Source organism: Natator depressus, chromosome 17, assembly GCF_965152275.1.
Source record: "Natator depressus isolate rNatDep1 chromosome 17, rNatDep2.hap1, whole genome shotgun sequence".
NCBI classification, from domain to species: Eukaryota; Metazoa; Chordata; order Testudines; family Cheloniidae; genus Natator; species Natator depressus.
The window spans coordinates 2,527,322-2,554,429 of record NC_134250.1 but is presented as its reverse complement, the minus strand read 5'-3'; the positions used below and the strand labels follow the sequence as shown (position 1 = coordinate 2,554,429).

The 27,108-nt window shown below is 47.0% G+C and overlaps 1 protein-coding gene across 3 annotated transcripts in view; it reads left to right on the top strand.

Annotated features, from left to right (window-relative positions):
• The window catches only part of SSH2 (slingshot protein phosphatase 2), a 148,211-nt gene that overhangs the window by 52,762 nt on the left and 68,341 nt on the right, over window positions 1–27,108 (top strand). Inside the window, exon 2 of one of the 3 annotated variants that reach the window (XM_074975001.1) lies at window positions 4,817–4,860. The exons of 1 other annotated variant lie outside the window; for it this stretch is intronic. In XM_074975001.1, coding sequence (XP_074831102.1) covers window positions 4,817–4,860 — 44 coding nt within the window. Of the gene's footprint in view, window positions 1–4,816; window positions 4,861–21,107; window positions 21,231–27,108 lie in introns of those variants that run through there. One more of the 3 variants, XM_074975000.1, reaches the window with a different exon arrangement.

The following is a 27,108-nucleotide window of genomic DNA, read 5'->3' as shown; positions in this document are numbered from 1 at the left end:
AGAAAAATACACGTGAATGATTACAGCCTAGCTCAGGAAATAGTGTAATAACCAGATATGCAGCATGTCAGGTGATGGTCCGAGCTCATGGTGGAGGAGAAATTCCATGGCAGAATAAGGGAGTGTTTTGAAGTGGAAGACCGTTAAGCATAACAGGAGCAGCCCATAAGGTGGCACCAAGAGGAGGCTGCAAAGGGGGGTAGTCGGAAGGGAAGCTTGGGAAGTGTGAAGCAGATAAGAGAAGCTGTGCTGGAGTTGCAAAGAGCCTCCAATAGGAGACAGAAAAGATTGAACTTGATGTGGAAAGTCAGTGAAAGAGTCACAGGGTGAGAGAGGAAAAAGTGTTTTGGGGAGCAGGATCCTGAAGAAGCTGGAAGGACGGAAGTAAGATGAGATGCTCCCATAAAGCTGATATGGGGGTGGGGCGTGCATACCTAGACAGATGCATGAGATGCCAGCTGGCTGGAGGGGAGAGGGTAGCAGACCGATGGACAGGAATCTTAGTAGTGAAGACAGAAAGGGAAGACGGATGTTGCCATAAATCCTAAAGGTTAAAGATGAGTTTTCAGATGTCCCGGGCTGGATAGCAGAGTGCAGGTAGCACTATTTGATCTTAGAGACTGACCAGAATCGCATGTGTCCATAGTCCAGTTTATATGACCGTAAGTGGCTACGCTCTGAACTCCTGACACTAAAATGTGCTGCATTTATGTCTAGAATGTTTAGATCTCATCAAGTCTTCAGCGGCGAAAGATAGCAACTGATGGGGTCCTGTCTGTCCGCCTCCATGTTTTCAGAGAGCTCATGAGGTTTGAATTCCATGTGGAGCCAAGATAATTGAAATGGTCTACATGCTTCAGGGCATCCCCTCTGTTTGTTTGTTTTGCTGAGGGGACACGGTGCTTGCTAGTTGCCATGGCTGGGTTTTTTTTGGATGTACAGCTGGCCACTTGCTGTAATGTTGCTTGCTGCACGTTCCAGACCGAAAACAGCATTGTCTGCATAGCTTAGATTACTGAGTGAGGTTGTGCAGACCTGAAGTGCTTCTCTCCACCACTTCACCTTATCCTGGGCTTGAAAAATGCATTTGACTAGAGAACAAACCCTTTTGAGCTCTTGGCTCACCCATAATGGCTGCTATTCACTTTGTTGACTGCTGTTATTAGACAGGCTAGTAAGTCCCCTTCCTGGGGAACCCATATGGAGTGTTGGCCACGTGTCTTGTGACCTGGCAGAATTCAACTGGTTCTAAGGATAGTTGGTGCAGATCTACAGTGGATAACCTTTTCAAAGTGCTTGAGTGACCTGCGTGCTTTTGAGAATTTTTTTACCCTGCCTCACAGCAGATTAACTCGGACACAGGAAAACGCAATCTGATTGCAAAGTTGACAATGGGTTCCCCGTTCCTCATGTGCCAATCTATCCGTTTTTAGGAGGTGGGATATCTAGCTCTTTCAAGTCACTTGACTTGCACCAGTTAGCTACACTCCACGTTGGTGTTTCCCTTAAAAGGAAATTTGTTCATAAGGAGATAATTGCACATACACTTAGACTTCATAGCTAAACCAGGAAAGGCATCTAGTCCTGAGACTGTCAGTCCCTTGATTATTCTAGATTTGACCTCACTGGTAGATGGCTGATGAGGGGCTGTTACAAACGCTTGTTGTTTCAAGGTCCCAATGATGGTGAGGGCCATGTTGTGCTAAGTGCTGTGCAGGCACCTAGGAAAACAAAGCCCCTGTCACCTAGAGCTTTCAGTGTAGCCAGCACGGAATGGCACCACATCCTGGCCAGCTGCATGCGGTGCTCTTGACAAGTTGCTGGGAAGCTCAGGCTAAAAGCCTGGTGTCTTCAGCTACCTGGGATGCCGGTTGCAAGTACAGCTGTGGCCAGCATGGTGTGCAACAGCCTGGCCTGTGCCATCCCTGTGGATGCCCACATAATGGCAACCAGCTTCAGGCTCCTGCCGTCACGCGGCCTATCCGAGCTGCAGCTTGCAGCATCCAGCCACTTTGAGCCAGTCCCTGCCTGCGGCTGGCTGAACATTGTACCGCTTCATTGCAGGAGGGAGGGCTTGGAAAGCTGCTCGGCCGATGCTCTCCCTGCGTGGTTGTACCTGTTTGACAGTGTTAATATTTGCATCATGTTCTCTCCTGATGATGGAGTGGGTTGGGGTTTTCAGTTAGGAGAGGAGTGCCGGCATGCCTGTCTCTCGCTGCTGGAGTGACACTGCTAATTCTGAGGCCTGCGGTGTGGAAGGTAGCCCTGCTGGCTTCCCCTCAGCATGTGTAGCCTGCAGCTTTAGCTCCAATTTGTTGCCATAGGTGTCTGTTTTTGCTATTTGTCTCCTCGTTTACTAGGCATTAACTGGGGTCTGAGCCTGAGAGGCGCTGAGCACCTGTGCTCCTGGAACTCTGCTAGCAAGCACCTCCCAGGATCAGACTCTCGGATAGCAGAGATGCAAATATTTCTGCTGGCCGTTCCGCATCTGTATCTTGCATTTTGTATAAAGAAAGGCCTTGAGCTTTACACATAACGAACGGGACCCAAGTAATGCTGCAGTGATGGCTTTCTTGAGTTGTGCCTCTCATTCTGTGAAGTTACAGGAAACCGAATCTGGTTATACAATTCCCTGGTGGTGAAATGTGACATTTCCATTCCACCCTTCTTGAGCCTGTGACTTAGGAATTGCAGGTCTGAATCTTTCTGCAAATTCCGCAAGTGCTGCTGGCTGTTTCAAAACTCCTTGCTCTCCTGCCCCTGAGCAGCAGGTCTGCACCTACCCTCTGGTAGGGCTGGACGGGAGGGTCAGCAGACATAATGGCTGGTTGTTCTGCTGATCCGGACCCAATCCACAATCTTATTTCTTACTCTCCTGCTACCTCATGATAGGTCCTAACCAAACCATTCCATATTTGTCTCCACCTGTACGCCTTGCAGGTCGCAGCTGAATGGGTTGGTAGGGTTAGGTGCAAGAGCATTTTCAAAGCCATAGCAGATGAAAGATGTAGAAGGAAAGCTAGGATAGTTCCGTAGCTGGCAAAGCCTCGGTCTCTGCATTGGGTTCACTGGCAAGCAGCATACAGAGTCTTTGGGATTCAGATATACTCCCCACGTGCGGCAGGTGCGGTCACTAGGAATTGTGGTGATAAAACATTTTTGGAGCCATTCTAACAAAGGTATCTAGGTGTAATGCAATGCTGCAGGGGAAAGCCTAGCATGGGCACTTTATAGAAATATAATGGGCACTTTCTGATTGTTCACTCTAGCTGTGCAAAAGTTGGTCCCTTTCTGCTGATAGCCTTCTTCCCACCCCATAAGCTCCTCTGTGGATGCTCCTTTACAAGTGCTAGATACCTCTTCCTCCTCCACAGAAATGTAACTACTCTGGGGTGGAATGGAACAGCTGTTATGACAGTAGACTGGAACACTACACACCAGTCTAACATGGAGGAAGAATCCAGGATCTAATTAAAAATCCATGGTAGAATGACGTAAATGTCTGCACTGGGGTTTGGTCAGTATATCCTGCTAGTGCTCAGCCCCTGGAGAACAAAGCTGTGGGACCTTCAGTGCCTGGAGGACTGTGGGTTTTACCTCTTGCCTGAAAGATAGCAAAAACACTCCATAGCACTGCACTGGGGCAGTGCTGGCTTAAAAGAAAGAGGAGCCACTTATTCAATTGCCAACACCACTACCTACAGCACCTGTATGCTCTTTGGAGGTCTCCCTCCCAAATAACGGAAGGTGTGACCCTGCTTGGAATTGGACATGGAAAAATTGTTCTCCTTAACCTCTGAGGACAGGACAAGAAGCAACAGGCTTAAATTGCAGCAAAGGTGGTTTAGGTTGGACATGAGGGAAAAACTCTCAAGGTAGTTAAGCTCTGGAAAAAGTTGCCTAGGGAGGTTGTGGAATCTGTCATTGTCTGACCTGTTCTTAAAAATCTCCAAACACCTGTCAGGGATGGTCTAGTTATTACATAGTCCTGTCCTGAGTGCAGGGGACCGGACTAGGTGACCTATTGAAGTCCCTTCCAGTCCTATGCTTCTATGAGTCAATACAATCACAGCCTAAAACCCCCAAGTGACCTGGGCATAAACTTGAAAGGTAGCGTTGCCCGTATCTCCTGTTGCCAGGTGCTGAGCTTTGGTTTCCTTGAAGGCTTTTCTGTGCCAATTGAGAATGTTGCTTGTACTTTAAAATGCTTCCCAGCCACCACGGAACTACATCGGCCAAACTTGATTTTATTATTTTCACTGATAAAGCAAATTCTACACCCCACCCCCAGTCCTGCCTGCGAATGTCCATTTAAATCTGCTATGAAGTAGAATTAATCACCTTGAGATTATAGAAAGTCCTAATAAAATTCCACAGCATGTTAGAAATTATGCCGATTAATTTTGCATCAGAAGCCGTGTACTGTGTCAAATTTCCACTTTCTAGTTAGTCTGCACTTACCATCCCCATTTTGGGTTCGCTTTTTTGCTCTTTTTTGATTCTGAGCTTCTCAGTGTCAGACACTGGGAGCAACGTAAGTGCTTGACAGTTGGTGCTCTTTGGTTGGCAGAGATCATTGGAAGGCCATGCAGCAGCATGTTAAAGTCTGCAGTTGAAAAATGATTCTCATGTGTGTGTTTAAAGGCTTTCAGAAAGTAAGTGCATATGCAGCAGCAGAAAGAGAGATGTACAGGGGTAATAAAAAAGAAACCCCCCACCTACAGACACTGCCCAAGCTAGTGAAGTGCAATGGTCTGAAGTTTATGAATGGGTTAGTATTTTAACTGGTCCTGTTTTTTCTCCTCTGTGCATGCAGGAGGCGGACAGTGGGGAGGAAGAGTGCCGGTCCCAGCCCAGAAGGTAAGAGTGTCACTTAGCGCTTGCAGCAGTAGTGAAGGATGGTTTCCATGGTGACTGCAGCACAGGTCTCTTCCCCTGCTCCCACAGCCCCTTCCCACTTTCTAGCTCTTGCTAGTCCAACACAGCTGGATCATCTTGACCTTTCTTGGAAGCTAATGTCCGCTAACCCCAGCCTAGACAGCGTCTCCAGCAAAGGGGCCACTACAGCGGAGGAAATGGCTCTGTGGCGGGTCAGAAGGGTACAGCAAGGCTTCCTGGGAGGGAAGAATCCATGCCTCTGGGAAGGGGTGCTTTGGCCACTACTACATGGGGAACAGGTGGGAAGAGCCTGTGCAGCTGTGGGCGAAGCGTCCATTGCCAAGTCCTGGGATGCTGAGCACCTCCAGCTCCCAGGCGTGGCAGTTGCTCAGGTCCCCAGGATTGGCCCATCACCCATGACACGGGGATACTGAGAGCTTCAGGGCGCAGTGGCCTTGCTCCATTGGCCGTGGCCCTCTGGTAAAAACCTGAGCCACAGCCACTCCGTCCCTCTTACTAATGTTGGGTGAGATCAGGTTAATCTGTTTACGGGACAGCATCACAGAATCTGACTTCATCCTCCCGTTAGCACCCTTCAGTTCTCCTACTCCTTCACCTCCAGATATTCCTGCAACGTCTCCTGGCAGCTGATCAACTGTCCAAAAGCTGAAGCGACTGGGTTACTTCATGCCTGTAAGCCCAGCCATCATTTACACTGCTGATTTATTTAGGAAGTTCTCACAAGTCTACAACTCCTTGCCATGTAGACATGGAGGACAACAGTCATTACAACAGGGAGTGTTTGTTTAGAAAAACAGACAGTACTATAATCAGATCTCTCCCTTTAATCCCTGTAATATGGGATCACTGACTACCCATGACATGCTGTTTTCCATGATTTTATTAAATTGAGTGAAATCAGATTACATGTTTAACGAACCGGGCATGTCTTTCAAATGTTAATATTCAAAAGGTTGGACAGGTGTGCTAGCTTTTTTTGCCAGTGAGTGTACTTTGAGTATTGAATACATGGTAATGAGGTATCAAAGTATCTCTTTGTCCTCTGCCTATTTCACTGGGTATGTACATGGCGAGTGTTCCTCTTGCGCACATATGTCCTCATACCTACCCAGGCATCGTCCTCTGCTCCTGTCCGAGAATAGTGTGAGAGCCAAAGGAGCTGTAATCCCAAAATAATCCATAGAAGAAGAACGGGAAGTCTGTATTAATTGCTGTAAATACCAAGTCCAGTCATGTCAAACAGAAAACTGTATCTGCCATCAAACTCTTACCTAAACAAAACCAGCTCACCAGAGCTAAGCACATTACTCGGGTTATGAGCTGGTGACCTCTCGGACTTGTCAAGACTTAACAATGGTAACTTTTCCACAACTTCAAAACTTTCAGCTGTTTTTACTCTGAAAATTGGATCATTTCAATGAGAGCTACTTTGAAAATAGCTGCTGCCTTTAACTAGGTGACTTGTCCAATGGCAACAGAACTGTCTCACTGAAATGTTCTCTGTCGGATCTCTCCTTTGTGTTAGATTTTTATGTAGAGAATTGCAAAGGAAGGAGGTACAATGATTCTTTCTGGCTGTTGTGATCCTATCTTGTTTGTTATGAGGTCCACAATTCCATGGTATTGAGGTCTTTGCTCTGCATGGCCTTGGAGGCGGACCACATGGGTCAGTCAGGCAAGGGAGATATGGTTCCACCTCTGAGAGACCACCAGGTTTTGGCTGCCTCTTCAGCTGCAGGCAGGCAGAGCTGGGTGGCTTTTTCCCCTGTAGACCACGAGCTCCTGGAGTCGGGCACCTACATGAGACTCTCTTGTCTCATTAAGAAGTCTATAGCTTTGGTGACTGTGAAGGAAAAACCTGGAAACATGAAGCCTGAAGGCTCAAAAGCCTAACATAAATAACAAACCCAATTTATTTATTAAAATCTCATGGCTCTTTGGAACCTCACTTATGCACTTGAGCTTGGCAGGAGTGTGGGATTTTTTGTGTCAGCTCAGTTGCTGTGGCCTAGTTAGGGGCTTCTTTTTAAGTTTGGTTCAATGATCACATTTTATGCATATTTAAAATACTTCTCTAGGACAGGAAATGGCACCCCGCTGTTGACACGGTGACCTCTGCTCTGAGACTTCCTGTTGCTGGTGGTAGGGAAGCTAACGTTAGCCAAGACCCTTTCTAAGGGGAAATAAGCTGCTTGGACAGACGTACTAAAGATCTGAAGCCATTTAGAAAGCTGAAATGCTGTTTCTGGGTGGCAGTAAGTAGCCTGTCGTGTCTGCAGAATGGTACTAGATGGAAGCTTTCAGTTAAAAATGGGCTGAGTTAAATCCAGCCTTAATTAGGAGCTGTACTTAGGTGCCTTTTAAAGAGTTAATTCTATTAATGGAATTTCTGAGTGCTTGTCTGAGCAGGGCCCAGTTGGTGCAGCTTTCCTGGGGATGAGGCAGAGCTGATGCAATCATTCTAACTTACCTGCCCGGGCCCTGGCTTTTATCTCTGACTTCTCGCCTGCAGTGGGTTTGGTTTAAATAGCTCTTTCAGGACGAACATTCCTTGCCTTGCCTGACCTCATGCAAAGTCATGATAGCACCAGCCTCGGTAGCGTCCTCTGCCCCAAGCATGCCTCAACATAGCCCACTGACTCCAGCATGAAAATGTGGGGAAATTCTACTTGAAAGCATTTTCATTACAGCAGGAAGTCCGTTTCAGGAATAAGATATTAAGTTAATCCTTTCCTATTTTAAAAAAATCCCTGTTAATTACCTAATAGCATTTATTAAACACTTAATTTTTCACCTATACAAGGTGTAGTTTAAATATTGGGAGTAAGCACATACGGAGATGCATTTAACATCTTCATTTTCTCTGCACTGTTCAGTCCCTAAGCTTATCAGGCACGTGTGCCTTCGTCTTCCCCTCTGAGCAGGCTGGGATGCTCCCCAGGGGTACCCAGGTTGTGAGGCACCTTGCTACCACCTGCCCTTAACAGGAGAAAACCCTGTCTACCTGCTGTGGTCAGCTCCCTAGCTCTACTGGCCACATCCAACACAAGCCCTGCCTTCTAGGCCTTGCACGCCCCGTTGTCACTCTGCAAGTTGGCAATAGGCACATCTCCACCCTCGAGCCATCTGAGTGGCTCCCTGGAGCACCCAGCCCCTGCTCCACTGGACTCTCGCAGATTCACTGCTCCCAAAGAAACAGGGCTCTGCAACTTACCAGTCCCGCCTCAGATCACCACTGCGTTTAACACGCAGCACTTAGATGTGTTTATAGTGAAATACGTTTATTTAACAAAGCCCAGAGATTCTGGTCGTAGCAGGTAGAAGTATCGGAAACAAACGGTTCCATGCCAAATAAAATCAGAACACACACCCTAGAGCCTAGATTTAATGAACAACATATTTTCGTGTCCTGTAGAGTATTGCTTACCCTGCGTTCTTCTAGTCCTTTACAGCCAGACTGGCTGTGGCCCTCCTTTCACGAGACAAGCACGCTGTCAGCTTGCCTCCTCGGTGAAGGATTCAGTGTGTCTCTTTGCACTCCAAGATATACCAGACCAATCCTTTGTTCTTATTCATATACAGAACACCCCCTTGCCTTTGTTTCTTCTTGTAAATTTCACAGTTCCTCCGTTCACACCTGACTCAGTATGCAAATAGTCATACAGCGCAAGGCCAATGGCCAGACAGGGAGATGCATGATCCTTTCAGCCTCCAAAGTGTCACCTCTTGGTGACCTGCCTCAACTCCAAGTCCTTAAGACACTGGTCCCCAAACTTTTCAGGGTTGTGCTCCCCTTACCTCTGTCTATGTCCCACCCCCCTAGGGCCTAGGAGTGGGGCCACAGCTTGGGGCGGGAGGGCAGACGTGGACAGGAGTAAGGGGGTTGAGGCTGGGGCCCCAGCTAGGGGCTGACTCTGGCTGCTGGGGTCCCAGGGCCAGGAGTGGAGCTGGGTGGCACTCCCTCCCTGTCCCCTGTGGTGGCTGGCCCTGGCCCCAGCTGCATCCCCCTGAATGTTCCTCTGCCCTCCCCTCCCAGAGGGGTGTGCCCCACAGTTAAGGGTCCTCTGCCTTAAGAGCACAATTTTCAATATAGATACGTAACTCCTAAATATTATCTGTATGTATATTTTGCAGTGACGACCAGGAGATTAGAGCAAACTCCTGTGTGGCTGCAAAGCAAATACAGTAACTCCTCACTCAACATTGTAGTTATGTTCCTGAAAAATGCAACTTTAAGTGAAATGATGTTAAACTAATCCAATTTTCCCATAAGATTTCATGTAAATGCTTCAGCTTTCAATTCGGAGACCTCACCAAGAAACAGTCATTAGTGTGAAGAGCCAATAAAGTGTCTTAAAAAACAAGCTCTAGAAGTATTGCTGGATGGTCAGCTTTCTTCTGGCCATCCTGTGGAAGACGGATTGACCAGAGATGCTACAAGAACTACTTCCTTTGGCAAAGAAGCGTGCAGCCAAAGGAAAGAATTGGGTGTCTAGAGTATTGGGGTGCGCTAAAGCCAAGCCCAGCAAGACTCGTCCCTTCCACTCGAACGGAGAGCTGCTGCCGCCTGACAAACGGCAGTGACAAAAGCAACTCCTCAAAAATGAGTAATTAATGACTCTGCTGCTGAGACATGCCAGGGGCTCCCAGATGGGTAAGATTAGGAAGCACTCTGGTTTTTAATGTTAGGAGATTATATGTAAACTGGCACCGTTTTTCATAAGCACCGTTCCATTACATGCCTGGAAGAAATCCAACTCACTATGAGCTGTGGTGATAGAATTATAAAATATTTAACATCCAAAAGTCTTAAGTTAAAAGAACATTAAACGTGCAAAGTGAAGCACTTAGGAGTTTAAAAAATGCTTGAATCAATGATGTCCATGCAACCTTAATTTGACCCCCTCGTGTGTGCATTATGATACGTGATCTTTAATTATATGATCACATACCTTTTTTAAGAGGACCCCTGCCTCTTTCAGTGCACGGAATGGATGGTGCACAGACAACCTTAATTAAGGCATTTCCTAACTGTTTAGTTTTGCCTTTGCAACCTTAATGTTCTTCTATTGTAATTTTGTGGATGTAATATATCGTCTCTAAGCAACACAACTGGTGAAATACTATCAGTTATTTAATAATTAATTGGGGACTTCCTTGCTGGGTGTAAAATGTAAAACTCAAACTGGACAGAATTCTGACTAAGTAGTATGGAGTCTTACCTTTCTGTAGATATCGCAAATCTGCTATTGTGAAAACTCAAAAAAAAAAAAAAAAAAAAAAAAAAAAAGTTTTGGTTCTAAATTGGTGCCTTGAATTTTATTCTGATTGCCTTTCAGATGTATAGATCCCAGAAAATTTACAAAATCATTTTCCTTTTGTCAGCTTTATTTACTTGACAATGGTAACCTCTGGAACTTATTACCGCAGGAATGTCAGAGGCTAACATGACCTATCTTAACAAGCTTGTGGGTAATGAGAATATCTGCAGTTTTATATTAGTTGAGATTTAAAAAGTCTGTTTGGAACAGATCTAACCCCCCTGTGCTTCAGGGTATAAGCCAATTTCTAGCTAATGGAGGAGGAAGAAATTTCTCTTATGGGCAGACTATTCTATAATTAGGTTTCTTGGCCCTTCCTTGGAAGCATCTTCCACCAGCTGTTGTTGAAGACTGGGTACTAGACTAGAGGAAACACTAGTCTGATCTGTTAGAATGATTCAGACTTTCATAGTAAAGTCTCAACCTTATTTCAGTTGGTTACCTTATCAATTTTTATGTTGGGGTTAATAATAACCGTTTCTGTTTACAGAACACAAGTGCAGGATGCTTGTCCATGTCTCTGTCCAGAATTGGTTTGAGCTGCTAGAAAACAAGGAACCTTGTTTCAGCCTTGCATTGATTTCGGATACCCCTTAAAAACACACCTACTGAAAGCTTTTAAATAGTCAGCGTCTGAACCTGATCTTCTGAAAGTCCATTTAGCTTTAAATAGCTCATCTTCCACCCCCTGCCCTCGCATACGTGTCTTCCGCCCCCCAAAAAAGTATCCAAAAATGAACTTTAATGAGCCACCATTGAAAGTGGGGACAGTGTGAGAACACCTACTTTTATGCTGCTCCTCCTGGCTTTGTAGTAGCATTGACCACACTGCCAGCAACTGCCTTCCAGTACTTTGGTCTCAGCAAACTAGAAATCAACAGCCAAGCTCATCTTGATTCTGAGCAGCAGAGTGCAGGAGGGAAGGGGATGGAATTAGCTGGGGAAGTTATTTTTACTCATTGGAGGATGTTACAAGGAATGGTAGGGTACATGATGTAATAGAACACTCTTAAGTGTCTGCATTCAGGATCCAGTTTTCATGTATTTCTCTTGTAAATAATGTCCTGTTTTTATGAATAGTCAGTCTGACCGTGAACTACAGATGAGGAGTCAGGTGTTTCGCATCACTCTCTTTACATGCAGCGGTGAAAAGAGAACGTTACACACAGCCCAAATCAAGGCTTTGTGAAGTAGCATTGCAGAAACGGGCACCATACTTCTCTTGCGCTCTGTTGGTAAGAATACCCGTTCTGAGGGCACTGCTGCAATATAAACCCAGGGCTAGCTCCTGTTCAGCTTCATGAAGACTTAGTCCTTGCCCCAAAGAGCTTAGACTCTGAAAAGATAAACTAACACATGGTGGTGGAAATGGGCACCAACACACAAGCAGGGCATGATTGCCATGCACTTGCTCTTAGTTCCATGGGAAAGTGGGTTTTTATAATCTAGACTGGCTTTATTTATATGAGGGTGTTAGTGGGGATTGTAATGGGGCAGAAGAAGGGATTGAGTTTAGTCCTAAAGGTTTGATGTGTAGGATTGTGATTTGGGAAAGGTACCACCCAAGAAAAATCATCCCTGATTAGAAACAAATGTTCAGAGGATACAGGGAATGGTGTACTTGGATAACACTGTCAAGTATCGGGGTAGCTGTGTTAGTCTGTACTCATAAAAAATAACAAGGAGGCCAGTAGCACCTTAAAGACTAACAGATTTATTTAGGCATAAGCTTTAGTGAGTAAAAAAACCACTTCTTTTACCCACAAGCTTATGCCCAAATAAATCTGTTAGTCTTTAAGGTGCCACCGGACTCCTTGTTTTTTTGGAATACACTAACAATTTAGCATAGCAGTACAAAGATTGCTGAGGGTGGGGTGATAGCCTTTCAGACTAGGTTCTGTGAATGGGCTGTTTTCAGCAGAAGAGAATGTATTGTTTGGAGGAAGATGCTTTATTTGGTAACATCGAAAGGTGCATATACCATTAACTCTTCATCAGGTCTGAGAGTTAGAAATGCAGGCGGGGACATGGAAGCTCCAATTTGAACAAACAAGCAATCAAAAAACCCTTGTCCTGCGAAGTGATGATCTGGAGAAATAATCCTTATTGATGTGGTGGTACAAAAGATGACACTCACTCTGGCCTGATTACACCTCTAAAGTCAGCAAAGGGTGTAACTAGCAGTGACTTAGGCTTTGGTGAGGACTCAGGGCAGTTGGCACTGAGTGTTTCAGAAAGAAAGTGGTGTTTGCATTCTGCACACTGCTCCTCACTAAACCTGAGCACCACACACCAATGTATGCTAGCGTACCTCCATCTGCAATTCCACTGCCGCATATAGGCGCTCTGCTGCAGCAACCTGTCTGGAAAAGGAGTATGGGAGTGTTTATCTGACTGATACAGAGGTGTTGAAACTTGCTTAACGCTTATGAAGTTCTCTGTGCTGATATGGCAGCTTTCTTCTAAAGATCTCCGCATACTACTATACCATTACTTCTTGTTTCTGCTTGCTTTACTAACGAGTCTCCCCTTCGTCTCTGGCTCTGTGCACACAGGTGATCGTAGACTTTGTATTGGTTTTCTTTTAATGACAACAAAAACACACCTTTATAAAGGAGAGCGCGCGAGAGGAGAGTCTGAAAGCAGAGTGTGGCCTTGTCTTGAATAAGCTGTATTGGAGGAAAAGTACCAAATGCATTATCTTCCTTTCTGCTGCTTTTAATACGAGACTTCAATACTAGAGTAGACACTGAGAAACTGGATGTTTAATGCTCGCCTTTGTCTTTATGGATGTCTGATTTGTGATTCTCCTTTCCTATACTGAAACGATTCCCCTAGGGTTATTCCTCTCCCTAAGATACATACTTTAGAAAATAAAAATGGAACTCTGTGGTGTTGCCTTAATGAGCGAAATGTAAACCTCAGGCTGCCTTCTCCACCGTGAAGGGAATGGACAGGAGAGGTCTGTGCTGGAGGCATCTCTGTGAGTTTAGCTTTGGAATGCAGTTTCCAGGAGGCTTTGTCATTTTAACCAGGAAACCAGGTTTCCTTGAACATTGCTTTCAATATACCTCCTGAATTACAAATAGAAAACGCTTCCATTAGAAACAAAAAAGTGAGCTAGAGCGGTGTTGATGAGTGGCGTGGCTTAGACTGCCTGTTAGTCCTCCACCCCGCACCACCAGCAGTAGAGTACACCCCTCAAGGTGGTAATAGGAGGGGAAGAAGACTCCAAAGTTTATAACTTGTTCAGCTCAACAAACATTAATTCCCTACAGAAACCTTCTATTTCCAGCACATCTTGCTCTTCGCAAGGGGACTGACTACAGTAGATTAGCTGCAGCTGTTCTATTCCAGGCTCTGTTATGAGCCAGCTGAATAACCTTGGGAAAGTCACTTCCCTGCTCTGTGCCTCAATTTACCTGTCTATAAAATGGAGATAATGCTACTGATGTCCTTTTTGTTAAGCATTTTGAAATCTGCGTTGAGAGAGCTGGGTATTATCACTGTTTCACACAACTGATAGATTTAATCCAGGACTCGTCTTGCAAAATGCTTGCAGAGCTTTTGCAGAGCCATTCAGTGTGGTTCATATATTATAGTCCCTGATCATGCTTATCTCATCAGCTGACCAGATCAAATTGGTAAGTACATTTCACTTTACAGTTATTTCTGTGGTGTTCATCACCATAGTATCCCACTCTCGTTATTTACAAAACTGTGAGAACCAGAAGTGTAAATGTTTCCTGACGTCTGAGATAACCAGACTTAGAAATGGAATCTGTCCTAATGAGATGATACAGGATTAAATACAGTTTTGTATAGCACCTATTTCTTAATCAGTGTGCACCAGGACATCTTACTAATTACTGAGTTAAGTCCCCCTAGCTGTGTAATATAGCTGCTGTATAGACAGATGAGGACCACTGCCATGGTGAGTCGTGTGCCTTTGATTCACAATGAAGGCTTTAAATTGAATGAGTTTCCTTCCTGCCCTGTCTTTCTCTCCATCCTGCGCTGCACACGGTGGTTGGCTCATGAGCACTGTGCTGCTGAAACAGTTCGGGCTTTTGTGAGGGAAAACCTTGTCACATTTGTGGGCTTTGTTTTTAATCCAGGTGTTTACAAACTGTGTCTGTGATGGATAGGCCTGATCACATGACTTGTCCATCCTGAGTGGTAGAAGGACCACTCCAGAAGTTGTCAGGTGGGTCTCTAAACAATTGGGCTTTGCCCATTTGCATTCTCCTGTATCTTTACCATCAGGCTTTTTCCAGATAGTCATTGATTTGTGTGTCTAATTCACTTAGACCCAGCTTCAGCCCTGCTTATCTCTGTAAGCTGTATGGCCTCTAGGGCACAAAGCAGTGGAACAAGTCAACAAACCTTTTACCTGAGCTGAAGGTGGGAGGGAAGTGAGCTGCAGCTCAAATACTGCTGTCCTTCATGCACAGTTTGGAGTGTGATTAATACTTTGTGCAATTTTAAAAGAAAGGTTAAGTTCCAATGTTGTGTTGTCAGAGAGATGCATTGCTCCTCTTCCTTCACATCACTCGCTACTCTTATCTCAAATCCAGCATGGAGAACAAGCATGCTCCTAGTGGGGAAGGACTGCATGCAGTTCTTTCTAGAAGGCTGTCAGTACCCTTCCTGAAATGTCACTGCAGAGAAAAACTTGGCGTTCTCTTATGTACAAACATGGAGAAGACAAACATGCTGCCTCTGTATCCGTCCCTGCCATGCTGATGCATGAGGTGCTGCTGCTAGACACCAAAGCTAATCGTCTAGGCCATGGTGGTAGTTTTAATTTGAACTTTTCTCACAAATGACCCAGGAAACAGATGTGTGGCAACGTAGCAATATTTCCACGCTCATGCTCAAGGTGACGGAACAGGCCGTACAGTAACTCCCCTGGCTCTGCAGAGGAGTGCATTCTGTAAAGCAGAAGCTTCAGAACTTTACTTAATTCCATCTTATGTGGAAAGAAAAATGAGTCTAGGTCCTACGCTGCCTTATCTGTCACATCGCTGTTAACAGGCTTGGGCAGAAATTCATGCACATACCCTCCTATTGTTCAGAGGTGCCCCCAGAGACTTTTCACATGGTCTGCACAACTGAATCACTCTCACTGTTAACCTAGCATGGTGTCCACACAGACACCTTTTGTTCTTACACTAGGCAAAGCCGGTTCACGTCTGCCCTGCCACTGCAGGCTCCCTGCAGCCGCTTCCCCCTGTGCACACTCACCACGGCACGCCTACTCGTAGCACGTCTGAGTGAGTCCTGCAGGCACAGCGGAGGGGACATGAGCCTTGAGCCCCCTGCAGAAGAGCCCTACCACAGGAGCTGGCTCTAAAGCAACGGCGAGGAGTAGCAGTTTTAATTGCAAAACCCACCCGTAGAATCCCTTAGAAGTATAAAAAAGGGTGAGGGGCTTCCAGCAGGATCCTCTTGCACTAAGCACCGTATACATGTGTAGTAAGCCCGTCTGTGCCCCACACTGCTTGCAATCTTAGCATCTGATGAGAGGCAGCAAACAAATGTGGGCACGGACGTAACAGTGGATTAGATGTTGGCTCTGATATGCAGCACTCTAGCACACCAGGGGCCGAGGCGAGGGTGGAAAATATTTTAACATCGGTTTACACCCATGCCTCATGTTGACCACTCACGCTGACAAGAATCCACAGCTCTGCAAGAAACTTTTTTCCACCTCAAAGGTGTCAAACTCTATATGGGGGGCTGGGGGCTATTTACAGTGATGCTTATACTTACCCACCTTATTCCAGAATTTTAGTCATTTAGAACAGTACCCCTCACTGCTTTGACTCCATGCATTTAACTCTTCGCATACCTGAGAATCATCACCTAGAGTGAAGAACTTTACCCTGTCGCTAATATATATATTTTAACAGCCTTCTGTGTCTTGCAAGTTTAAAAAACACCAAAATGGTGTTTATCAAAATTCAGATGCTTTTCTTTCATCCCCTTCCTGAGGATCTCTTGCTGACATTTCAGTTTCTGCTTGGAGCCCTGAAATGCCAGGGTAACACTTTGGCAAAGAAATATGGGGCTGTTTCCCTAACCCTGAAGAAAGTAGGCTATGAGAACTGCATATTTCAATTCCTACAGGCCATTTGAATAGTGCATACTGTCCTGACTTGTAGCATGATGTTGAGAGAGATTTGACCATGGGGCTGATGTTTCAATCTTTACAACACAACTTTTTCATAGAAATAACATTGAAATCTGTTCGTAGTGCAGATCTCAGTACAACCTTAAGTTTAGAATCGCTGCTGACACCTTACACTATCCTCAGAATGAAATGTCCCTGGTGAAGCATCTCTTACATTGTTGGTCTCCGCATATGGGATGCAATATCTGATTTTTAATCCAGGGTTAATTCCTTTAGAAATGTATTATCCATATGTTAAGTGTGATTGATTAATCACTACATTGGTTTTTCCACTCTATGAAGGGACTGCATTTGTAATGTTTGCAGAACATATTAAGATATTTCTAGCAGCTGTTGGGGCAACATTTTAGTAAATTAAATGGATTATCTCAAGAGCCTTACTCAAGCACTGTGCAGATTATTCATTAGCATGCGGACAGAAGCGCTGGTTTGTTTTCTGTATGTGAACATTGGTATGTACTAACTCTAGATGGGGCCCTCTCACCAGGCTCTTGAGGAGCTGACGGGATCCTGCTTCCCTAGTGCCCTGACTTGCATACCTTTGGCGATAAGACAGACTAATTCCAGTCTGGCAAAATGCTTCTCTTGCAGGAGGACAGCTGGCTAGTGTTGCATCTTCTTAAATTAAAATGTCTTTGGAAGACTCTTAAACTCTAATATACAAATGCTCCTGGGTGTGCAGTGAGACACATGAGTTAATGCAGATTCCAGCAAAGACTTGCAGTGACAGATCCTACTAGATATTTTCTTTTTATTCATACTCCAGCTTTTTAAAAATATCCTTTCAGGTGAACTTTGCTTGTCTTCAAAGTGTCTGTCCAAAGTTGTCTTGTGCATATCTGCATTACTACATGCTCTAAATTCTAAATAACCCAAGAACTTGCCTTTTATGATGCAGTTTTATTTAACCTTTTAACATTTTCTTGCATTAAAAGAAAAGGGGAGGGAAGTCTGTCTTCATTCGACAGAAGAGTTTTGGGGGGGAGTTAGTGGGTGAAGCCAGATGCTCAAAGGTGACTGTGTACTTTTTTCCTCTGGATCTTCACTCAGCTGCTAGCAGAATCTTAACACATGGATTTTTTTAGAAGTGTCTACTGATGAAAAGTAACTTGTCCACTTTTTCAGTTTAAGTGCCGCTCATGGCCCCCAGCCCCTTGCTCTAGTGTAGGAAGAGGAAAACAAAGACTTTTTATAATCCCCTCCTCTCTGTCCACAATTTAATTTATCCAACATAATTTTTTTTCTCCCCACCCCCCAAGAATAAACTCATCTCAACTGCAGTGACTGGTCAGTGCCTTGCGTCTCAGCAGTCTACACCGATAATTGATGCTGTGTAGTAAGCAGACACAATATGCCTAGTTTGTGTATACTACTTGTCTGTCATGGAGTAGTTCCCATAGAAAAATTATTTCTGGTACCTGAAGTGATTCTCCGATTGCTTTGTTCTTCTGTCAAACTGCTGGCTCTCTGGAGAGTTAAAGATAACATGGGTCTGCCCCTGACAAAAGGCTTGGTGATTCTCTTCTCCCTGCCCAATACGTAGAACTAATTGGGTTGTGGTGGATAATCAGCTGCATATGAGCTCCCAGGGGGACACTGGTGTAGCCAAAAGGCAAATGTGATCCTTGGATGCATAAACAGGGGAATCACGAGTAGCAGTAGAGAGGTTATTTTACCTCTGTAATTGGCACAGATCTGACCGCTGCTGGATTCCTGTGTCTAGTTCTAGTGTCTGCAGTTCAAGAAGGATGTTGACAAATTGGAGAGGGTTCAGAGAAGAGTCGGAAGAATGATGAAAGGATTTGAAAACATGCCTTCTAGTGATAAACTCTGAGAGCTCAATCTCTTTTTAGTTTAACAAAGAGAAGATTAAGGGTGACCTGATTGGTCTATAGGAACATACATGGGGAACATAATCATGATGGGCTCTTCATTCTACCAGAGAGACGTCTAACAGGATCCAGTAGCTGGAACCTGAAGCTAGACAAATTCAGATTGGAGATAAGTTAAACTTTGTAATAGTGAGGGGATTTAACCATTGGAACAGTTTATCCTGGGTCCTGGTGGATTCTCCATCACTGACAGTTTTTCAAATCAAGATTGGCTATGTCTGCTTTAGGGATTATTTTGGGGAAGCTCTATGGCCTGTTATACAAGAGGTCAGACTAAATGGTCACAGTGCTCCCTGCTGACCTTGGAATCTGTGAATTAGGATGGCCACCCCTCTGACTCCCTACCAGGCGGGGAACTTGCTTACTTCATAGCATGTTTCAGAGTAGCAGCCATGTTAGTCTGTATCCGCAAAAAGAAAAGGAGTACTTGTGGCACCTTAGAGACAAATTTATTTGAGCATGACACAGTGACAGCATGTTTCTCATCTAATCTAAAGTAATCCCTGAATTCCTGGGTTGCTCCTGGGAGCCTTGTCACCAGGGACTTGGGAGCAAAAGATGAAGATTAAAGGGAGTTAAAATGCTGTGGATCTTTTATTTTACTTGTGTATGGAGAAATATTTTCCTTAATGTGCTCTCCCGCCCGGAGGAGGTGACAGATGTTCAGCCTTTACTAAGAACTAGGGCAATGTTACTGCCAGCTCTTAGAGGAGTCTTATGCTGTTGGTACTTCTACCATGCTGAGTGTAAAAGGCTTGCTTTGCTGGCTCAGCATTGGCAGTCTTCGGAGGGGAAACAAAGCTCCGTGGCCTCCGTTTCACAATAGGAACTAGTGTAAAATCCTGAGCATAAACCACACGGGAATACGAATTGTGGACTGACTCCTGGTGTCATAAACTGTAGCATGGAAGAGGATTCAAGACTGGCAGATTAACTGGGTGTTAAATAACCTAATAAGAGGTGTAGCAGCAGGGTAGGGTTGGTGAGTTGTAAAGTCCTCCCTGGTTACAGGTCTCTTGCTAGACATTGGAGGCTAAAGCTCTGTCTGGACTACAGCCTATGTCTATCCTACACATCTTCTGTCGCTCAGAGGTGTGACTAAACCACCCCGCACTGGACAAGTTACGCCGCCATAAGCGGTTGTGTGCATAGCGCGAGGTCGGAGGGAGAGCTTCTCCCGTTGTGGAGGCGGGTTTTCTTTATGCCCCCAGGAGAACTCTCGCCCATCGGCCTAGCATCTTTCCTAGACGTGCTGCATTGGTACAGCTGTGCCAGTGCAGCGCTGTATGTATCGAACAGCTTTTGTCCTTGCGGGCGAGTCTAAACTGATGAAGTTGCATTGCATGAAGTGAGCTGTAGCTCACGAAAGCTTATGCTCAAATAAATTGGTTAGTCTCTAAGGTGCCACAAGTCCTCCTTTTCTTTCTGCAAATACAGACTAACAGGGCTGCTACTCTGAAATCTAAACTCTTCAGTAGTCTTTTAAAACTGTTTTTCCTTTAGTAGATTGTAACACTTGTCGTGGTAGTAGCTAAACTTATTTTTCTAAATATCTTGTATGATGATTTATCCCCAAAGCATCTTGGAACAGGTTTCCTGATGCCTATCATTATGGCATAGATGTGAAATTTTACTTTTTGGTTAAAGTTGATACTGCACTAATTAAAGGGAGATGGGAATGGGGTCAGTGTGTGAAACTTAGCAGAATGATGGTTGGATATTGCTTTTAATATCCCTGCTTTCTGCTTGCCAAATGCTTCACTTTTGTGCTAGTGCTATTCATCATGTGGTGAAATAAGTGAGACAGAAAATAATAAAACTTGCCAAAATTATTTGGAAAAGGGCTATGTTGGTACAAGTAAGTTAATAAAGCTTGACTAATATCTGCTTATGTTCATGGAGGGTGTTATGCAAATAACTGATTTCACACCTTAGCTAATACAACCAGACTAGCTACCCTGTCTTCATCTCTTCCTTACAGTGCTTGTGTTTCCATCTTCCCCTACAGCAGCCTGGGGTGATGGAACAAATCTCCTGCCTAGATGTGTAATTCTCTGCTGGAGGAAAAGAAGAGCCTGCTGCTCAGGCATTAATAATACACTTCTATTAAGTTTACCAGTTAGCTGCTGTAGGAGCAATGTCATTAAGTTACACAGCGAGCATCCAACAGCTTCCTCTAAACTTTCCACTAGGGCACTTTATTCCCCTTCACCTCCTATCACCCAGATAAGAATTGAGTTCCCCTCTAATCACGCGTGGGCCATTGCTGTCAAACTTGCTTAAGGGAAGGGAGAATCAGCCCTTGTGGGTGGGGTAGCCAATCGCGGGGAGGGGCCAGGGGCATAGCCCCTGCAGCTGTGGACGCTCCCCGGCCGTGAAGTGGCATGCCGCTGGGGGGAGCAGGTTTGAGCTCCGGGGGGAGGCCAAGCCCTGGGCGTTACTGGCCTGCTCTCCCCTTTGAGCTGAACGTCTCCACCCAGCATCTTCAGTGCCTGCCCCAGCACCAGCTGCAGGGGGGCCTGGCCGCCCCCCCCGCCCAGCACCAGCTGCAGGGGGGGCCTTGCCCAGGCGCCCTGCTCCGAGCAGCCACGCGGGGCTCCGCTTTACCCGCCGCCCCAGCCCCGTGACTCGGCCCTGGGGGGGACACGACACGTGGGGGGCCGGGCCGCGCCTGCGCGCTGCGGCCGGGGGCGGGGAGCCGGCGCACAGCTGGGCGGCGCGTGGCTGCCCGGGCACAGGCGCCGAGCGAGCTCCGGGCTCCGCCGCGTCCGCTGGCTGCCCCCGCGGGGCCCCGCAGCGCCTCCCCATGACCCGCAGCCGGCTCGGGGCCGGCCCGGGCCGCGCCCGCCCCTGCCGCTGCCCCAGGATGATCCCCTACTTCTCGGACAACGCGGTGATCTCCCAGAACGCCATCAACCAGCTGTGAGTGCGGGGCCCCGGGGGGGCCGTGTCCGGGGGCCAGTGCCTGGTGGGGCCATGCCCCAGTCGCGGGGCCGCGGCGGGTAGTAGTAATGCGGGGGGCGTAATGCGCGGAGGAGCAATGCCCCGGTCGCCGGGGGGGGGTGGCAGTAGTAATGCACGGAGGAGCCGTGCCCCGGTCGCCGGGGGGCGGGGGGCGGGGGGGGGTAGTAGTAATGCGCGGGGGGGGAGCCGTGCCCCGGTGGGCGGGGGGGGGTAGTAGTAATGCGCGGGGGGGGAGCCGTGCCCCGGTGGGCGGGGGGGGGTAGTAGTAATGCGCGGGGGGGGAGCCGTGCCCCGGTGGGCGGGGGGGGTAGTAGTAATGCGCGGGGGGGGAGCCGTGCCCCGGTGGGCGGGCGGGCGGGCGGGCGGGGGGGGTAGTAGTAATGCGCGGGGGGGGAGCCGTGCCCCGGTGGGCGGGCGGGCGGGCGGGCGGGCGGGGGGGGGTAGTAGTAATGCGCGGGGGGGGAGCCGTGCCCCGGTGGGCGGGCGGGCGGGGGGGGTAGTAATGCGCGGGGGGGGAGCCGTGCCCCGGTGGGCGGGCGGGCGGGGGGGGTAGTAATGCGCGGGGGGGAGCCGTGCCCCGGTGGGCGGGCGGGCGGGGGGGGGGTAGTAGTAATGCACGGAGGAGCCGTGCCCCGGTCGCCGGGGGGCGGGGGGGGGTAGTAGTAATGCACGGGGGGAGCCGTGCCCCGGTCGCCGGGGGGCGGGGGGGTAGTAGTAATGCACGGGGGGGGGAGCCGTGCCCCGGTCGCCGGGGGGCGGGGGGGTAGTAGTAATGCACGGGGGGGGGAGCCGTGCCCCGGTCGCCGGGGGGCGGGGGGGTAGTAGTAATGCACGGGGGGGGGAGCCGTGCCCCGGTCGCCGGGGGGCGGGGGGGTAGTAGTAATGCACGGGGGGGGGGCCGTGCCCCGGGGGGCGGGGGGTAGTAGTAATGCACGGGGGGGGGCCGTGCCCCGGGGGGCGGGGGGTAGTAGTAATGCACGGGGGGGGGGCCGTGCCCCGGGGGGCGGGGGGTAGTAGTAATGCACGGGGGGGGGGCCGTGCCCCGGGGGGCGGGGGGTAGTAGTAATGCACGGGGGGGGGGCCGTGCCCCGGGGGGCGGGGGGCGGGGGGGTAGTAGTAATGCACGGGGGGGGGGCCGTGCCCCGGGGCGCGGGGGGCGGGGGGGTAGTAGTAATGCACGGGGGGGGAGCCGTGCCCCGGGGGGCGGGGGGGTTAGTAGTAATGCACGGGGGCGGAGCCGTGCCCCAGTGGCCGGGGGGGGGGGGGTAGTAATGGGGGTAATGCTCCGGCCGGCAGAGTTTTGCGCTGTGACACTGAACCGAGCGTGGGCTGCCCGCGAGCCTCAGCTGCCAGGGAAAGTCTGTCCCGCTCGCAAGGCAGCAGCTGTGAGCCCTCGGGAGAGGCGGCCCAGTGGCTGGGCCGGGAACGGCAGCGGGGGGTTATCGCTTGTTTGTGCTGCTAGCTCTTAACTTGCTGCTAAATCCATGCCAGCCCCAGCAAGCCGGCGACCCGGCTCGAGGACGGAGGAGTCTGGGGCGGGGAGGGAAAATCTACCCTTCTTCAGCTGAATTTCTTAATCAGACTCAGCCTGTGTCACTTCCCGGCTGGAGGAGACTCTGTGTTCTCACAGTATCTGCCCTTCCAGGAACTGAGCTGATGAAACACTTGCCCAGGAGCGCAAAGATGGGTTGAATCATGTGGTGGGGGGGGGGCTTGGTCAGAAATGCAGAATGTTGTTTGTCTTTGGAAACAGCAGGACAGCTGCCTGGGGTGGGGTGGGAGGAGAATTCTTCACTTTGCCTTTTGGATTAGGGTCTTCTACAGTTTGCAGGTATATACTTCTACAGTTTTTGTCTTAATGGCTTTTTTCTTTTAAGCATCTTTTCTGGTTAGTAATTCTGACTTCCCCTTTAACGTAGGGCCAGTAATCCAGGGCAACAGGGAGTCTAGTCTACACAATGGCCAAGCTTTTCACAAGTGACTTTGAGTAGCTCCTGTTTTGGTGCCCAACTTGAGATTCCCTCAAGCTCCGGGGTTTTTCGGCGGGTAGGTGTTTAGCTTTTTCTGAAGATCAGATTCTTTATAACATGGACATCCAAAATCACTAGTCACTGGTGAAAGTCTTTGCCTGTATCAGCAGAGGCTTTAGAAAGGAGTTGTCCTCTTAAAGTCTGAGACTGAAATTCCTGTAGTACTTCAGGCTTGGGTATCAGATATCAGGGAATGCTATGAAAATAGCCACAGAGGATTTTCAGTCAGCAAATTAGCCTTTTCATTTCTATCTTCTACCATGCTTTACTAGACTGCAACAATTTATCAACCTCCAATTTCAGCTTTCTGTAAACTTTCTTCTCCCCCACACCGCCCCAGGCTCTGAGACCCGAGAGTGTTCTCTTATAAAGTGTGGGTTGAGGAGCGGGAGGAGGGATTGCGTACTTTTGTTGCCAGGCTATAGCTGCTCTTCTGTTTTCTGCAAGGACAGCCTGGAAACTTGAAACTTTGGGATAAACTCTTAGTTGCATGCTGATAGTACAGACTCTTACTTGGTTAATGCTAGGAGTCCATCAACATACATAAAGTTAAGGGAATGCATGGCAACACTGTGACACCCTGGGGTTTTGGTAAATGTTTTGGTGTCCCCCTCCGATTTCTGTTCCAAATCTTCATCCATTCGTAGTCAGTGTCCTAGCTCCTTTCTGTTCAGGATAATGGACAACTGATGCTACAAAAAATGGAGTGGCACCCTCCAAAACTCTGCTTTCCAATGGCTAGCAAGTTGTGCTGGGATCACGAACTGTCAACCCTTGCACCTGCTGTCCTCCTCTCTGAAGATCCCCTCCTCTCTTTTTCAAATGCATAAGCTGGAGTCTAGCTTGTGTACTGCCCTAAGCAGCAAGATTTGTCCATTGCAGCAGTAGATGGTGCTATGGTTGAAGAGCCATGGGTGGATAGGGATTACAAGTCACTACCAGTTTTGGCCAGCTTCAAACTGAAAGGCTCCATGTCCCATTGCTAAGCTTCTTGAATAACCAGTCCCTCCAGCAGTACACACTGATTTAAATGCACCTACAAATAGGCATATTAATTAATAAATAATTAATAGTGGCTTTGGGGGAGTTGGTAGTAGGAGAGGATCAAGTCTCAAGGTAGACACTGGTAGTGGTATAATCATGCCTGGTGGTTCTTTCAAGAAATCAGCTGCTGTTTTCTCTTCTGAAGAGACAGATAAAATGTTGGTATGAACCCAGCTGGTGCAGTGTTCCATTGTGAAGAGCTTCCACCAGAAATCTGGACACTTTGCATTTGAGATATAGCTTGATGAGTATTCTTTCTTAGATTTGTCATAGAAATTGGTCACGGGCCACTGTTGCATCTCCCTTGTGTTTAAGACTAAACAATTGGTGCTATGTATTTGTTAGCTTTGTCTGTTTAATGAGGTTCTTCTAAGCCTTCCATCCTTGACCTGACATGTTTGTAATTAGTTATTCTGTTTAATTGATAACTTTGCCTGTAAACATCACAGCTCTCCCATTTGTGTCTGTGAATGTGGGAATCTAACAGTGTATCCAAGGTCTCTGTGTAAATAGAACTCAATGTGTCTGCTTTGGGGGATCTGAGGCAGCAAATGTGTTGGGTTTTTGTTGTTGTTTTTCTGTATCAGGATAAATGCTGGTATTTGCTGAAACATTTACTTTATAATGTCTTGATTATGTTAGGTAGCTAGGTAACAATTTCAGTGGTTATAGATGTGTTTGATTTATATACATTACTCAAATATTTAACCCACAATCTGAAACTATCTATGGAGAGAGGCATGCAAAAATGGTGCCGAGGGGAAGGAGAACTCAACTTTTCTTGTCTCTGAGGGTCTGATTGCCCAAGGGTGCTGTGTCCAGGAGCAGCTGCAATTGCAGTTTGCTTGGAAGGACTGAACTCTTTCCTTTCCTGGAGTTGGTGATAACTCAGTTATCAGAGGAGCTTGCTCTGTCCTCAGCCTTCTGTAAATTGAGATTAACCGGCGTTAAAGAGTTTGTGGCCCTTCATCTAGGGCCCAGTGTTGGATTAGCACATTTATCTGGGACAGGGTTTTAAACTGGGAACAGTGGTGTGGTTTTTGTGATTGGATAGTGGGGAGTTTTTTCAGCTGATTGTTCTTACATTAGAATGTTTTGCTTTGCAAATCAGGAATTCAGTTAGAGATCACAGATCCTTGTACAATTACCTGCAAAATCAGATGTCAAGGTTTTGCTGCACCAAAACATTGTTCTTTGTGTGGAATGGTAAAGACAGCACCTGGATTGCTAATGCCAGGAACGTTTACATGAGTGTATTCGTAAGTAGATGCAGTTAGCGAATTGGCTCTGACTTTCAGGCATCAGCAAAAAAATGATTCCTGTGTTCAGGCTCTGAGTTGGTGGTTTAGTCAGCTGGACTGGACCTTGAATATCTCTCATTCACAAGGTTAAAATCAACATTTAAGAGACTCTTTTGTTCATCAAAATACCACCATTAAAACTGTATCTTGATTTAGGGCCAGCTGCTATTCCTGTTGAACTCAGTGGGAGGAACATTTAGTTATTAGCTTTTTCCTGTATAGGACCTAGTTATTAGCTTTTTCCTGTATAGGACCTAAAATTTCAACCAGTGGTCACAGCAGATATTGGAAAGATCAAGGTAGATGAGGTGGACCTGTAAATGTCCAAGAATTTTTACCTGAAGACACCTACAGTAATCTCTACAAGTCAGTCTCCACTCTACTTGCTGTCTGCCCTCACTCTTTAGGGTTAATCACAAGGTTTTGGTATCTTATTATATGTATTAGTCCTTGAAATATGTTACTCAGCCCTGAGACGGTAGCAGACTGTCCTTAATTTTACTGCCAGGTCTCTTTCTCTGCCTTCTGTTTTTTAGAGAGGAAGTCTGGTCCAGTGGTCAGGGTGTTCCCTGCTCCACCACAGACTTCCTGTGGCAAGTTACTTAGGGCCAGATTGTCAAAGGTATTTAGGTGCCTGTTGATGCATCTAACTCCCCTTGGCACTTGGGTGCTTTTGAAAATCCCATTTGGAGCCTAGCTGTAGCTTTGGACAACTGAGTATCTTTGAAAATCTGTCCCTTCGTCTTTGTGCCTCAGTTCTCCATCTGCAAAATTGGCTTAAGAGCACTTTCCCACCTCATGGGGTCTGTGACAAAGATTAAACCTTACCCAGATACTATGGTAAGGGGGGACACGAGTACTAGCTAGAGCACTAATAAAAGCATTTTAACAATACGGAAATATTTATACATATGTTGTATTTGCTATTTTGTAAACTGAGAAAGATCTTTAATGATACTTTTATATTCAATGCTGGCCTGTTCCCAGTTATGGGAGCTAAACTCTCTGTGTTGAAGAGACTGTGTTTCAGACTAAAAGGAGGAATGTAGAACTACCAGTTTCTCCAAAAATGTTTTATGTGAGTTTTGGAATCCTTTACAGTGATGGTTCTCAACCTATTTACCATTGTGGGCTGCATATGCAGCTCTCTGTGATATGTGGGCCACATCCAACACAATATGTATACTACCTGTGTGGCCCTGAGGGTGTCACGTGGGCCACAGCTGTGCGCTGATTGGGCAGCAGGTTGAGAACCTCTGCTTTAAAAGAAAAAGGCAACTAAAACTCTCGGTAGAATTCCTTTCAGCAAAGGGTTAAAACTAGTCATGAAGTGTCTTTGCAGAATTGGAATACACAGGATAGTGCTACCGCTTAAAAGTAACCCGCTTCCTTCAGAATTTGTGTAACATACAAGGGATGTTACAAATTGTTAATAGGGCTTTTGATTTTGTACACAATGTA